Below are 14,792 nucleotides of genomic sequence, written 5' to 3'. Positions count from 1 at the left end.
AGCTTCTGTGAAGAACATATGAAGTGGAGCAATGAATACCAGAGTACTGTGAGTAGAACTGAAACACAATTGGCACTATAGCTTGCTCCCATGGAGAGATAACCTGAATGGTACCGCGAACCTGAAACTTAAATTATTAATTGCGGCTCAAGGAGAAACTTAGGCATTGAGTAGTACATTAATTAGTATGAAATACTGCACCTATAGCCTATTATAAATATATGTCTGATGATTATGGTCATACTTCTAATAAATCATATGCAGAAGGACATTGAACATGTTAAAAGTCCTGGTAAACTTCATTTTCTAAGTAATTAATAAACATGTCTGTGAAATTTTAAAAATGGCCACCTTGCCTGAAAATAGTGGGGCCAAAAGCCCTTTTAATTAAAAAACCACCAAATTAACTTGGGGGCAACCTCTTAACAATCTTCACCCCACACCAGGTAAAGGATGTGCAGGGCCACCACTGGCTTACAGGTAGCCGGTTAATTAATACCAGGCTCAATTACTAAAAACCCCTGAAGTGCAAATAAGGGTGTGTCAAACTCCACGCAGCCACCCTACCACTGGTAGAGGGCCCAAAATCAGATCCTGAAGAACCCCTTCTCCACTCCTGCCTTAAAAGTCTTAACCAATACTACTCATCTAAACAATGAGACTCTTGTGAACCCAAACATTAAATGTTTCATAGATGAAAGCAGTTTTATTAAGAGAGGAATTTAAAAGGCAGGCTATGTGGTGGTTTCTCAATTTGAAACCATAGAGGCCAAAGCTCTTTCCCCTGAAACTTCAGCCTAGAAAGAGGAGCTAATTGCCCTTACCTGAAATTTAAAGTCTGCACCTGGGAAACGGGCTAATATTTACACAGACTCTAAGTATGCTTTCCTTGTCCTTCATGCTCATTCTGCTGTGTAACAAGAACAAGGCTTGCTTACTAACAGTGGGTCACCTATTAAACACAGGCAAAAATCCTAGATTTACTTAGAAGTCATATTGTTACCTCAGAAAATAGCAGTTATGTATTATCCAGGGCATCAGAAAACAAACACTGCTATAGCAAAAAGAAATTATCAAGCTAATGCAGCTGCTAAAGTAGCAGCACAAACCAGGTTTCCCTTCTACCCCTTATTCCAGCACCTGTACCAGTACTTGAAGTTCTACAATATATCCAGGGTGAACAAACCAGGGCAGCTAGCCTGGGGTTCACCCTGGAAACTGATGGGTGGCTTGCTAAAAATACTCACGTCTACCTGCCAGGAGCAGTGCAGTGGAAAGCCCTTCATGAACTTCACCAAGGCACTCATTTGGGGAGGGATGCCCTAACCAGCTTAACCAAATGGGTTTTCAAAAGACAAAGCCCGGTAAAACCAGTCAAAGAAATTACCAGGAGATGCTCAATTAGAGCCGAATATTTTTTTAAAATTTACTCTGTACTTCTGGTCACTCCCACAGCTATTAAAGTTAAAGGAATGTTCAGCTCTGTGCACTAATCTTGAATAAAGCCAGCTGCCCAAGAGAGTGCCAGTTCACCAGAAGCACCTGACGGAACACACGAGTGCCAGTCATTGGACCGCCTGAGATACCTCTTCAAAAAACAAAGCTAAATAGTGTCTACGTCAAAATCATCTGTTCCCTCTAACTCTAGCCCACATGCCTATTGCTAGGGGAAAGGCAAACCAGACTTCCCTTTAAAAAAACCTTGTCTCTTTTCATCTCCTTTAGCTTACAGAAAAGAAAAATGCCTCTTCTTATTCCTCTCCTTTACGATAGGAACTGGTATTGACAATTTATACCTAACCCCGTTGTCTATTGCAATTTCTCTCTGAAGCTAACCAACAGCATAAAATAATTCAAAAATACTGTTTCCCCCCACCGTTAGGAAAATGCAGCCTTTGCAGGCAAACTGACCTTTTCTATTTCTGTGGTCCAGTGTCCTCTTAGTGGGACCATATATTCTCAAAATTCTAATTAAGTTTATTTCTTCCAGAATCAATATCTTGTTAGCCATATGAAAACTTCATCCAGCTTTGCCCAGGATGCCAGATCCATCTTCCTCCAACCAAGATAAAATAGCAAGAGAGTTTCACAACTTGTCAGGTAAGGCTGATTGTTCCTGACCAGCAGGATGTAGCTACAGAAAAAAGATGGTCTCTCCTCAGCACCCCCTTTAAGATCAAAGGTGTAAACTCTCTAAAGGAAAAAATAGGACAGGCTAGTAAGATAGGAAATCAGTAGACAGATCTGGAACCTAGCAAAAAATCTCAAGATTCCACCCCTTGAAAGAAGACTTCCTCCAGAACCCAAGAGAAGCCCCCAGTGTTCCCAGAAACTTTATCATTAGGCCCTCCTGAAAAATGGGAAAAAATAAGCAGTTGAGGTGTTCAACAGCTGAAACTCCTCCCATGTTCTCATCATACTTCTCTGCTTCCTCCCCTTAATAATAACTGAAGTGTGCACTCTAATAAATAATGCAGTAAGAACACACACAGCCACCCACCCCATAACTCCAAAAATAGTGATGCCAAAGCTTAACAAATTTAAGCAGGCATCAAAGTGGGGAGATAATATAGCCTATGCATGAATTCAAACCTATCTAATTCTGTATCTAAGTTTGCCTAGTTTCTGAAAAGCCAATTAAGTGATATAGTCCCTATAGGCTTTGAATATTCAGAAAGAATGTAGACTGAATGCATATTCAAATTTACACACAGACAGAATGTGGGCAATATGTTAATTCAAGCTTAGCTGGTATTCAAACAAATCCCTAAACCCTAAAAATAAACTAACAAAGAAAGTCTTTTTGAACCCTAAACCTCTTGTGGCCCTACCCCATGTGTCTCTTGTATAAAAATAGCCTAAAGGCCCTACTCTGGGCTCAGCTTTTTGGACAGGAGTCCACGGGGCCTGGCCAGTCTTAATAAATCTTCCTTCTTAGATAATTCCTGCATCCTAGCCTTCAGTACGCAATCACCAACTTCTCTCTGATGCCACAACAATATGGCAATGTACATGGTGGCCTCTTCTGGCTTCTTCCTTCTCTTCCAGGTTCTGTTGATTTCAGCTTCTGACTGCTCCCTCTGTGGCTTTCTTACTGTGTGTCTTAATTTCATTCTACTTATAAATGACTCAAGTAATAGGATTAAGACCCTAACTACTTGGGTTGACCCACACCTTAACTGAAGTAAGCTCATCAAAAGGTCCTACTTATAACAGGTTCCCACCCACAGGAATGGATTAAGTTTAGGAACAAGTTTTACTGGGGTACATACAATTCCATACTACCACAGTGCTGAATGAAGAAACTGGGAAATATGGTGAAGGAAGACTCTTCAGGACTTACGGACTGCTTAGAGATGAGAAAAAGTAACAGCTAGGAGCCAGTGTGGCCAAGGACCAACTGATCAACTGAGGGGAGGGGAGGGAAGGAGGTACCTTGAAACTGCTGCAAGTTACTTCTTAACAGGTATGTGTACTTTCTGGGATTAGATGGATTCTGGAAGTGGGCCAAGTCTCTAAACCCACAAACCCATAAGCCCACCTGTATCTGTAGTCCAGCCAAGGGAGTCTTAGGTGAGTACTGGACAGAAGGCCCCAAATCCCATTTTCTAAAATTATTTCTATCTATTTTTCTATCTGCCTACTCATAAATAGATGACTGGAATGATGCTCACCCAATGTGGATGATGATTACTTCTAAACAGTAGAATGTTTTTCTTTCTTTTATTTTTCCTTTCTTATTTCTATTTTGCTTTATTGCTTGATTTTTAAAAAATAGCATCAAGAATTGTGAAGAGACAGAGGTTTTAACCCTACTTGCATGCTAACAAAGTAGCCTACTACAGTTTCATGGATGCTGGCAGAAGACACCAGACACATGGGTCAGAGTCAAAGGACTTTATTACCTTCAGCAGTAGCCAGACTATCAGAATATTCTTCACTGGTTCAACAACCTTCAATTTTGCAGGGCAACATAAAAAGGCAAATTGACACCTGCATGTACAATGGATTACATACAGAAGAGGCTCCTTATGCTTAGAGAACCCGAATCTTTTATGAGCATTAAGCATGACTTCCCTTTGCTCTGAAGGAGACAGTATTCTGATGTTCAAAGATAGTTCATTAGATTAATGTCTCTGAAAAGACAGCCTGGAACAAAGGGTAGCCAGTGCCTCACTTACAAGATGTGGAGAAACACTAGAGACTCACAGAGAATTATCTCCTAACAATGAGCATGTGTTGTTTTTACAAACACCAACTTTTTTTTTCTTATTTTAAATGAGAATCAGACAGACTAAAGATCAGCAGATCTGAGTTTCTAGTTTCAATTTATTTTGAATTTCTTTTAACCATTTATATAAGTATAATTTACATGGAATAAAATTAATCCATTTTAAGAGTAAAACTTATGAGTTTTAGTGAACTTAGACAGTTGAGTATCTTCAAAACTAGTTTTAAAACATTTTCACCACCCCAAAAAGTTACCTCATGCTTGTTTGTAGTTAATTCCCAGTCCCATCCACAGCCCAGGTAACTACCAACCAGCTTTCTGACTCTTTGTTTTGCCTTTTCTAGAAATTTCATATAAATGGAATCATACAATCTTTTGTGTCTGGCTTCTCCCTCTTAGCAAGATGTTTTTTGAAATTCATCCTTGTTGTGTGTATCAGTAGCTTGTTTCTTTTTATTGCTGAGAAGTAATTCCTTGAAAGATACACCTCATTTAGTGTACCCATTCATCAATTTATAAATGTTTTCTTCAGGTCTAGTTTGGGGCTATTATGAATAATGATAATTTGAGCTTTTAATCTATTTTTCCTTGTATTTTTAACCAAATTTAGTGTGACAGATAAACAGAAGCATCCAAACACTGATATCCAACACTTACATAGTACTTAATATGTGCCACAATATTTCTCACAATAACCTATAAGCTAAATACTATTATTGTCCTTTACACTGATGAGAAAACTGAGGTATAGAGAAGTTCAGAAAATTGCTCTAGGATACACAGCTGAAAGTGATAGAGCTAGTATTCAAATGGAGAAAACTGATATCCAGAGTTCATATACTCAACCAGTATGCAATATTCCCTCATAAATTAAACCACTTCTGATAAAATTGTAGAACTTCCTCAACTCTTTTAATAATTTAGATACCATTTTTACATTTGAGTATTAATTTGCTTATGTTCTATGTATTTCCTTCCTTCTTCCCACCCCCTCATAACCTCAGAGCCTTCTTTTCATCCCTAGTCTACAATGAAGCAGAACAAAAATGTAAAAAACCAAACAACCCTTTAGAGTTAGGAGTTTCTGATGCATGCTTGCAGAGCTAGCTTTTCCTCTCCTACTCACAAGGTAACACTTGACCTTATAAGGGAAAATAGAGTCCAAAAAAATGGACTCTTGCTGATTCAGCAGGAACAGCCCATCTGGACTGCAACCCTGGACACTGATGACCCACTCTCTACAGCAGAGGTGAGAGACTTGGCTACCCAGTGAGGAGAATAGCTTAAAGGGAGAGCTGTGCCCTGACCATAGGGTACCTCAGTAGTCCCAGACGGGAATCTCTCTCTGAGGAGCAGGAGTGGAGACACCATGTCCCACTGGTTCTCAGCAATGTGTACACACTACTTTCTATACCTCCACCTATTCCATCAAGATCCTTTCAATAGCAATTAAAGAACGCAGTGTTCCACCATAACTTGTTACCTAGTCTTTTATGTTGGGCACGTGGATATTTCCAGCTATTTGCCAAGATGAGAAGTTGTAAGTAGGAATTGGAGTGTCTTCATTTTCAACCTAGCTCTCTTCCCACCTCTATATGTGATTCCTTGAGAGGGCTTTTAATCTCATCTGGCTCCATTTTTCACAGTTCCCCTAATGGAGTAGGACTGGAAGAGTGGTTCTCATTCTTGGCTACACATTAGAATTACTTGAGGAGCTTTTAGAAATGTACTTAGGCTCAGTCCATATTCCAGGACAATTAAATCAGAACCTCTGGGAGTGGCAAGAGTGTTCTTAAAAGCCACTAAATGATTCCAATGTGCAGTTAGAGGATAAATAACCACTCAGGCCTCTTTCTAAAATGATGAGAGCCTCTGAATTAAAGACAGAGATATGATATTTTGTACAAATATGGAGTTTTCCTTCTCAAGTTACTTCCTTAGGAAGTATTTTCCAAGAATGGGACTATGAATTGAAAGGTATGTTTTATGAGATTGCTATTTGGAATAATTAGGCTACCACCAACCACACATTAATGTACTATAGTCTTTCCTCAGTGCCCCCCCAATATTGAAATATATCATTTTAATTTATTTTCACAAGTTTACAGATGTATTTCATAGCTATTTTTTAAATTATTTGCAAGGCTGAACATTTCCTTAAGGGTTCACTATTTGGTTTTCCTCTCATATGAGCTACTTTTTAACCTTCGTTCATGGATTGTTATTAATAATTTAATATAATAATAAATTTGCTACCACTGAGACCTACTGAACACTAGCTCCTATACTAATGCTTTAGATATTTTAATTTATTAAAAACTCTACAAGGCAGTTATCATTCCTAAGTTATAAATGAGAAGACTAAGATTTAGAGGTCAAGCAACTTATCCTACATCCTAAATAATGGAGCTGGGATTTGAACACAGTCCATCTGCTCTAAAGTTTCATTCTCTTTAACTAGGCAGATAAGCATTCAATGCCTGCTCTGTTCCCACTCCTTTCTGAGAAAAGCTGCCCTGCTCACAGCTCCAGTTGATATTTTGTTCCATGTGATACCTACTCTCTGAACACAGGTGATGGATTGTTTCAGGTCCAAAGGTAATTTATATTCTGGCCAGTAACCTACAGTGTAAGGTCTGGACCAAAAAGGTGAGCCAATCCAATCACATTCCTCCACTGAGAATTTAAATATGGAAATACCAAGTTTTGATACATTTACTAGAAGAACAAAAGTCAAACGGCTGAAACAAGAGATGCCAAAAGTAGATTTGGAGTCAGAAGCCATGGCAAGCTGACATTATGAGGGTCCAGAGACTAAGGGGTAGGCAGAGAGAAGCAGTTGGGAGAGAGAAACAAAGTAGATATGCTTAAAGAAGCAAAGATGCACTCAGAGAACAACCATTTGGCCCATAACAGAAAAACCAATGAACCAGTCCTGGAGCGACCTCTGTTTTCGGCATCTTCAATTTCTATTCCGTTGATGTGTATCTCTAAAGTACGCATCCTGTGAAGCAGACATGGCTCAACTGATAGAGCATTCGTCTACCATATGGAGGGCCCAGGGTTTGATCCCCAGGACCTCCTGACCCATGTGGTAAGCTGGCCCACGTACAGTGCTGCTGTGCTCAAGGAGTGCTGTGCCACACAGGGCGCCCCTGCATTGGAGTGCCTCATGTGCCAGGAGTGAACCCCGTAAGGAGAGTTGCCCTGTGTGAAAAACGTGCAGCCTGCTCAGGAGTGGTGCCGCGCATGGAGAGCTGGCGCAGCAAGATGATGCAACAAAAAAGAGACGCAGTTTCCCAGTGCTGCCAGATAATGCAAGTGGACGCAGAAGAACACACAAGAATGGACATAGAGAGCAGATGATGGGGGGGGAAAGGAGAGAAAAAAATAAATCTTTAAAAAGATTTAAAAATTTAAAAAATAAAGTATGTATCCTTTTTTTTTTTAAGATTTAATCCCCCCCGCCCCCCCCGGGTTGTCTGTTCTCTGTGTCTATTTGCTGCGTCTTGTTTCTTTGTCCGCTTCTGTTGTCGTCAGCGGCACGGGAAGTGTGGGCGGCGCCATTCCTGGGCAGGCTGCACTTTCTTTCGTGCTGGGCGGCTCTCCTTACGGGGTGCACTCCTTGCGCACCGTGGACGGGGGACACCCCTGCGTGGCAGGGCACTCCTTGCGCGCATCAGCACTGCGCATGGGCCAGCTCCACACAGGTCAAGGAGGCCCGGGGTTTGAACCGTGAACCTCCCATTTGGTAGACGGACACCCTAACCACTGGGCCAAGTCCACTTCCCTGTATCCTTTTTCTTGAGTTAACTTGAACTTGCTCTGAAATATACCAAAGAAAAATACTCTTTATACTTTTTATATTCTGCAATTAAGTTTTATTTGTCATATTTATCACAAAAAGTTTCCATTTCAATTCTTTCCTTTCTATTTTCCCATTACAGTGTGACTTTTACAAAAGTGGAACCTTAGAACATTTGGGGACATATGAAAAAATTGGGATATAGACTAAGTTTTAGAACAATGTTAGATTTCTTGACCTTAATATTCACATAAGTGAATATTTTTGTTCTTAGGAAAGATACCTGGCAGTATTATGTTCAAGGAATATGATGTTTACGATCTACACTAAAGTGTTCAGAATATGGGTAGACAGATGGATAGATGGAAAAGATAGATGATGGAAAAGATGAATAGACAAATGATGGAAAGGACAGACAGAAGATGGAGAAGGTAGATGGAAAAGATAGACCGATGGACAAGATAGATATGGCAAATGTGGCAAAATATTAAACTGTATTCCCGCTACAAAGAGCTAGATGCCACCTTCCACTGCAATGAGCTAGACTCTGTCCCCGCCACAACAAGCAGATGCCACAAGCTAGCAGATGCTGCAGCCCACAGGGAGCAGATGTGGCTCAGGCCATTGGGTATTCTTCACTTATGCGGAAGGTCCCAGATTTGTTCCCAGTGCCTCCTGGAGAAAGCAAATAAACAATGAGCATACAGACAAGCAAACCATCTGGGAGAAGGGGGGATAAATGAAGGAAAATAAATAAATCTGTAAAAAAAAAAAAAAAAAGGATGGATCTGCGTATCTGAAGGGATAGTGGTATTTGGAGTTGTCTGTATGGGATTTGTATTATTTTTATAATATTCCCCCCACCCCCCCAGATTGTTCCCTCGTCAGTTTGTTCATTGTTTGTGTTTGTTGTGTGCATTCATTGTTTTTGCTCATTATCTTCTTGTTCTTTCTTTAGGTGGTACCAGGAAACAAACCTGGGACCTCCCATGGGGGAGGCAGGCACTCAACTGCTTACGCCACATCTGCTCCCTGCTCATTTGTTTTTATCCACCCCTCCCCCCTTGTGGCTTGCTTGCTGTCTGCTCTCTATGTCTATTCGCTGTGCACTTTTTTGTGTCTGTATTTTTTATCCCCCCCGCCTTTGTGGCTTGCTTGGTGTCTGCTCTCTGTGTCCATTCACTCCACACTCTTCTGTTGTTGTTTTTTCACTTGTCTCCCTTTTTTGTTGCGTCACCTTGCTGAGTCGGCTCTCCACAGTGCTTGAGAGCCGGAGGCCTCCCATATGGTAGATGGGAGCCCAACTGATTGAGCCACCACTGCTTCCCTGCTCATTTGTTTTTCCTTGTTGTCTGGTCATTGATGTTTTTGCTCACTGTCTGGAACCAAAGCCAGGACCAACCATGTGGGAGGCAGGCACTCAACTGATTGAGCCACAGCTGCTCCCATTTTTCCAATACTTCTGAAAGTATTTCAAAATAAAAAGTTTAAGAATGAAAAAAAAAGGAGAACCAACCTTCTAATCATTAGCATTTCAACAGTCAAAACTTATATTCTTGCCAGCTACAGTGACAGAAAGCAGATCAGTGGTTGCCTGCAGGTATAGGAGGGGAAGAAGTAGGAGGAAATGAGAGGGAGGAATTGGGGGTGATAGATATGTTCATTATCTTGATTATGATTGTGGTTTCACAAGTATACCCATATGTCAAAACTCATCACATTGTACACTCAAAATATGTATAGTTTATTGTATAACAATTACACCCCAGTTAAAACCATTTAAAATTTTTATATTCTTCTCCCAACTAAGAAATTTATATAATTCTTTATTATTTTTATACTTCATGCTTAAAAATAACCCACCTACAATTTATCATGGTATATGTTATGAGATTGATCTCCATTTTAATATTTTATTTTCAGCTGCATTTCATAAAGAGTTCTTTCATCATTGTTTATTGCATTTGGAAAGTCATACTTTGATCATTATAGTTTTAAATCAAATTTTATTAATATTTTTCATTCCTTGGCTAATTTTCCTGTTTTTAAACCTAATACCCTATAGTTTGGAGGTTTGGATTTTTGTTCCTTTGTAATGTTTTAAAGTCATATAAGGCAAGAACCCTAAGGTTAGTACATACACACATACACTATTTTTCTTGCTGACTTATAAAATGTAAATTTCACCTATTGCATACATTATTTTAATTAACATCTGAGGCATTTTATATGAAAACAGAATAAAATAGGAAGAATTGACTGAGCTAATATTAAAGATTTTATTCATTGTTCTCCATTGCCCTGGATAATCATTTTTATCAGGCCTATACATATAAACTCTAACCTGTCTATGGCTAATTAAGCCCCCTCAACTACCTATATATCAAGAAAAATTTCATTCTGGACCTTGCAGGCCATACGCAAGTTTGATAACATCCATCTGGTTGCATTTCAACATAGGACTACTTTCATCATTTAACCACTTCCTAAATCTCCCTTGTTTCCTACTGCCTTTGCCCCAGAGATCTTAAACCAAGCTTACTGTTTTACCTGAGGTTGTACTGAGCACACATGGGGTGCCTGGCACTATGTTAGCACTATGTGCTGGGACTGCAAACAGGAATGAGACGCTCTTGGGAAACACCTCTACCTTCATATCAGTGTTCTTTCTTCTTCCTGAAGCAAGTTGTGAATTGTGGAGCACACAGTAAGACATGGAGGAATACTGATATTGGTGAGGCTCTTCAGATGGAACCTCTGGTTCCTTTAGCCTTTCAGGGATGGCTGGGTAGCGCGGCCAGATCTCGGCTTCAATGCAATCCATGGGGCAATGCAAAACAAGGTATCTGCTAAATGATGAAAAGTGTTATGAAATGGAAACTCCCCACGGAAGTTACTTTTGCCTACCTATTTTCTCAGGAGAAAAAAAAGAATCAATCAAAAGTTATAATATACTTACCTGTGGTTGGCAAAGCAGGTATTTTCCCCAAGGCACCAATTTCAGGGGAATTAAGTCTTGCTGGAAAGTCTGCAAGAGACCATAGAGTTTCCTTTCCTGGGAAGAATAGAGAAATAAGTCAACATTTTGGATAAATATTCCCACTCCAAAATATTAAGTTATTATTTATCAGTAATTAGCATGCTTCACTAATTAATATAGCATAGAGATTGAAAGATTGGGCTTTGAAGTCATACCTACCTGAATCAGATTCCTGACTATTCTTACCTATCTTGGGCAGGCTACTTACCTCTCTAAGCTTCTGGTTCCTTATTTGTAAAATGGAGGTGATAGTAACTACTTGCAGGGTAATGGCTGAGAGGTAATTAATAAAGCCCTTAGCCAAGTGCCGAGCTCAGAGTAAGTGCTCGATTAATAATAATTCATTGCTATATTATTGTGAAAAGTATACATGGAAAAACATCTACTTAGCTAATATAAAATATATGTTTACAAGCTAGTTGGTAAATAAGTCAAACATACATGAAAAACTAAAGAACAATCCCAAATGGGTAATAAAATGTTAAATGTGACATTTCTCTTATCTCAGAATATTGGTGAGTGAGTCAAATATATCCTGAGTCAAATTCAGGATATATTTTGAAGGGTTTGACCAAATAGGCTGGTGCTAATTACTGTTCTAGGCCCTGGAAGAAATTTCACAGCTAAGTAGGAAAACATTCTTTCAGTTACTTTCATGAACTAAACTGAAAAAAAAAAAAAAAAAAAAATTCCACCAGGATTGACTGAAAGGCTAGGTGAGGAACATGAAAGAGAGGTGGCAAAGATGAGTTAGATTTCTGACCTGAGTGACTGAAAGGATGGAATTGCCATTAACCTAGATGGGTAAGACAGCAGGAAGAGCAGGTTTTGGAGGTTAGATTAGGAGATCAGATCTGGATGTGCTAAGGTTTAGATGCCTATTTGATTTCCTCATGGAGATGCCAAGTGAGTACTGATAAATGAGTCTGGGGTTCCTGGCTAGAAATACACATTTGGGGGTAATCAGCAATTGAAAACATGAGAGTAGATGAAATAAGCAAGGGAAGGCATGTAGACAGAAAAGAGAGATCCAACCACTGAATCCAGGGATACTACAGGTGAAGCAGGTTAGTGTAGGAAAAGGGAGGAATAAATAATAGCTTAATAAAGATAACCCCACAAGCCCAAAACACTCTCTGCCTAGAGGAGCCCACATCAATATCTCAGTGCATAATCCTGTTCTTTTCTCCCAGTTCTCAATAAATTCGTTTTACTGGCCTAACTAAACTGGCCTGTTCTTAAATTCTTTTATGTAACATAGCCAAGAACCAGAGGAATCCATCATACCCCTACTTCCCCTGACTTCAGAGAGATTGGGAATATTAGCAGAAACTGGTAAATGTGACTGAAGAGTAGCCATAAGGAAAGAGAAAAAAAAAAAAATCAAGGTACGGTGGTATCTGGAAGCCTGCAAAGGAAGTGTTTCAAAGGTGAAGGAGCGATTGCCCTGTTGAATGAGGTCTGAGAAATGGTCATGATAACACAAAGGTTACTAGTGGCCTTGAGAAGCACATGTTCAGTGGAGTGGTTGGGGGGGGGGGGGTGAAAGCCTTATTACATTGGATTTCAAAGAGGAATTGAAACAAGTGCGTGAAGGTGACTCTTTCAAGGAGTTTTATAAAAAGGAATGAAGAAATAGGACAATAGCTGGAAAAGAAAAGTACATACAAAAAATTTTTTGTTTGTAATATGGTGTACTGATTTCCTATTGCTTCTGTAATAAATTACCAGGCATTTAGAGGCTTAAAAGAACAAAATGTAATTACCTTACATTTCTGGAGGGCTGGGGTCTGAAATGCGTCTTATTGATCTAAGACATTGGCAGGGCTGTGTTCCTTCCCGGGTTCTAAGGGAGAATCTCTTTCCTTGCTTTATCCAGAGCCTACAGGCTACTCGCATTCCTTGGTCCGTATGGCCTTCCTCCCTCTTTAAATTCACCAACCCTGCATTGCTCTGACTCTTCTTCCATAGTCACACTTCCCTCTAACTCTTCTTCTGCCTCCTTCTGCTTTTAAGAACGCTTGTGGTTGCATTGGGCCCACCTGAATGACCCAGCACACTCTCTGATTTTAAGGTAGACTCATTAGCAGCCTTAATTCCATCTGCAACTTTAATTCTCCTTTGCCATACACCCTAACATATCCACAGGTTCTGGGGATTAGGATGTGGCCATCTTTGAGGGGCCCTCATTCTGCCTACCAAATATGGAATACACGATAGCATACTTGTTGATGGGAATAACCCAACAGAGAGGAAGAACTTGATGATGCAGGAGACGGGAGAATTGTTGTAGTGACATGAGTGAGCAAATGGAGAGACTGGCTTTCTAGAGGAGCAAAAAGGTTAACAGGAGAGAAGGGAGAGGACAATATTGCCAAATGAGGATAGATGCTGGCAGGTGGGTAGATGTGGTGGTGGGAGCTTGTGGAAGTCATCATTTAAAACATTCATTATCAAACTATTATTAGTATCAACTATGTTGGCCTATATATTTCAGAACAGTTTATAATATTAGGAATCTTTGTCTTCCAATAGGTGGAGCAGCATTTCTTCAATTAATTATCAGGGCCAGGTAACTTATTTTCTAGGTAATTCTTATTTCTACTCATACTCTCTTCCTTGCATCTCATTTAATATTTTCATTTTTGTAAGTATTTCTCCATTTAACTAACTCTTTCAAATTTATTTTGTATGAATATAATAAGTATACCCAAATATCCTTCATCCAATTCCACATAATTTCTTTTTTCTTGTTTATCATTTCTGAAATTAATATTAATTTTGATTAAAATTTTAAAACAAGCAATTCTTTAGCTATGTAAAATTTGTAATACACTTTTAATACACTGTAGTTGTGCTCTAAAACTAAATCCTATACAGATAAACATTAAACAACTTTTTTTCATTTAAAAGAAAGGAGCGCCTCCTACTGTTTCCCCAGATTAATGCTAATTGTTACACTACATTTCATAAATAATTAGCACTCCATTTCTGTAGGCAAAACTAATTTTTGTTTTAAGCTATATCTCTCAACATTCAAAAGTTATTTATATGCAACAAAAATTGCAAATGATCAATACAAAATCATTGACTGAGGTGGTAAATACCAAGGATCAGTTCTGCTATGTTTCCTTGTTGTTTGGGTAAGGAGTTTCCCTCCTTAAACCAAAAGAGATACCATAGGTTAGTAAAAGTGTGGGCTTTGGGTTGGGTCACATACTACATACATGCACTTAAACAAGTAGCCTGTTACTGAATACTTACTGGACACCCACGGATAATTAGCCACTGCATTAGGAGTTAGAGATACATGAACCAATATTAGTCCCTGTCCTCTTTCTTATCCCATCAGAGGATAGAGATGGTTCTTTCTATAATCCTGGTTCTTTCACTGCTGTTTGTATAAGCAAGGCAAGTCACTAAAGTTTCCTAATCTGAGTTTCCTAAACCTACCACACAGGATTGTTGTAAAAATTAAACAACAGAAATGCTTAGCACATAATAGTCACATTTTGTCAGTTTCTTTTATTTCTCTTTCGATCTGATCTTGGGGCAAGGGGTCAAAGTGTCACTCCAAGGAAGGAGCAATAAAAAGAGAGTCCTTTTTCGTACTTACAGTACCCTAAAATAATTCATTACTGTACATTTTGAGTCTCTAATCTATTAGCACAGGGGTTTCTCAGTCTCGGCACTACTGATATTTGTGCACAATACTG

The 14,792-nt window shown here is 39.3% G+C and overlaps 1 protein-coding gene across 38 annotated transcripts in view; it reads right to left on the bottom strand.

Annotated features, from left to right (window-relative positions):
• Positions 1 to 14,792, bottom strand: part of LOC131273661 (melanoma inhibitory activity protein 2-like) — an 87,475-nt gene that overhangs the window by 56,256 nt on the left and 16,427 nt on the right. For 7 of the 38 annotated variants that reach the window (XR_011645951.1, XR_011645952.1, XM_071208491.1 and 4 more), the window contains one exon: positions 10,996 to 11,091. Coding sequence is in view for 6 of the 38 variants with exons in the window: in XM_071208491.1 (XP_071064592.1) it covers positions 10,996 to 11,091 (96 nt within the window). In the remaining 32 variants the exon portion in view is untranslated. Of the gene's footprint in view, positions 1 to 7,698; positions 8,057 to 8,089; positions 8,712 to 9,552; positions 10,886 to 10,995; positions 11,092 to 14,792 lie in introns of those variants that run through there. The other 31 variants (XR_011645938.1, XR_011645940.1, XM_058277483.2 and 28 more) reach the window with 15 other exon arrangements.

The sequence above is a fragment of the Dasypus novemcinctus genome, chromosome 16 (assembly GCF_030445035.2).
Source record: "Dasypus novemcinctus isolate mDasNov1 chromosome 16, mDasNov1.1.hap2, whole genome shotgun sequence".
NCBI classification, from domain to species: domain Eukaryota; kingdom Metazoa; phylum Chordata; class Mammalia; order Cingulata; family Dasypodidae; genus Dasypus; species Dasypus novemcinctus.
This window is presented reverse-complemented; position numbering and strand designations above follow the sequence as displayed.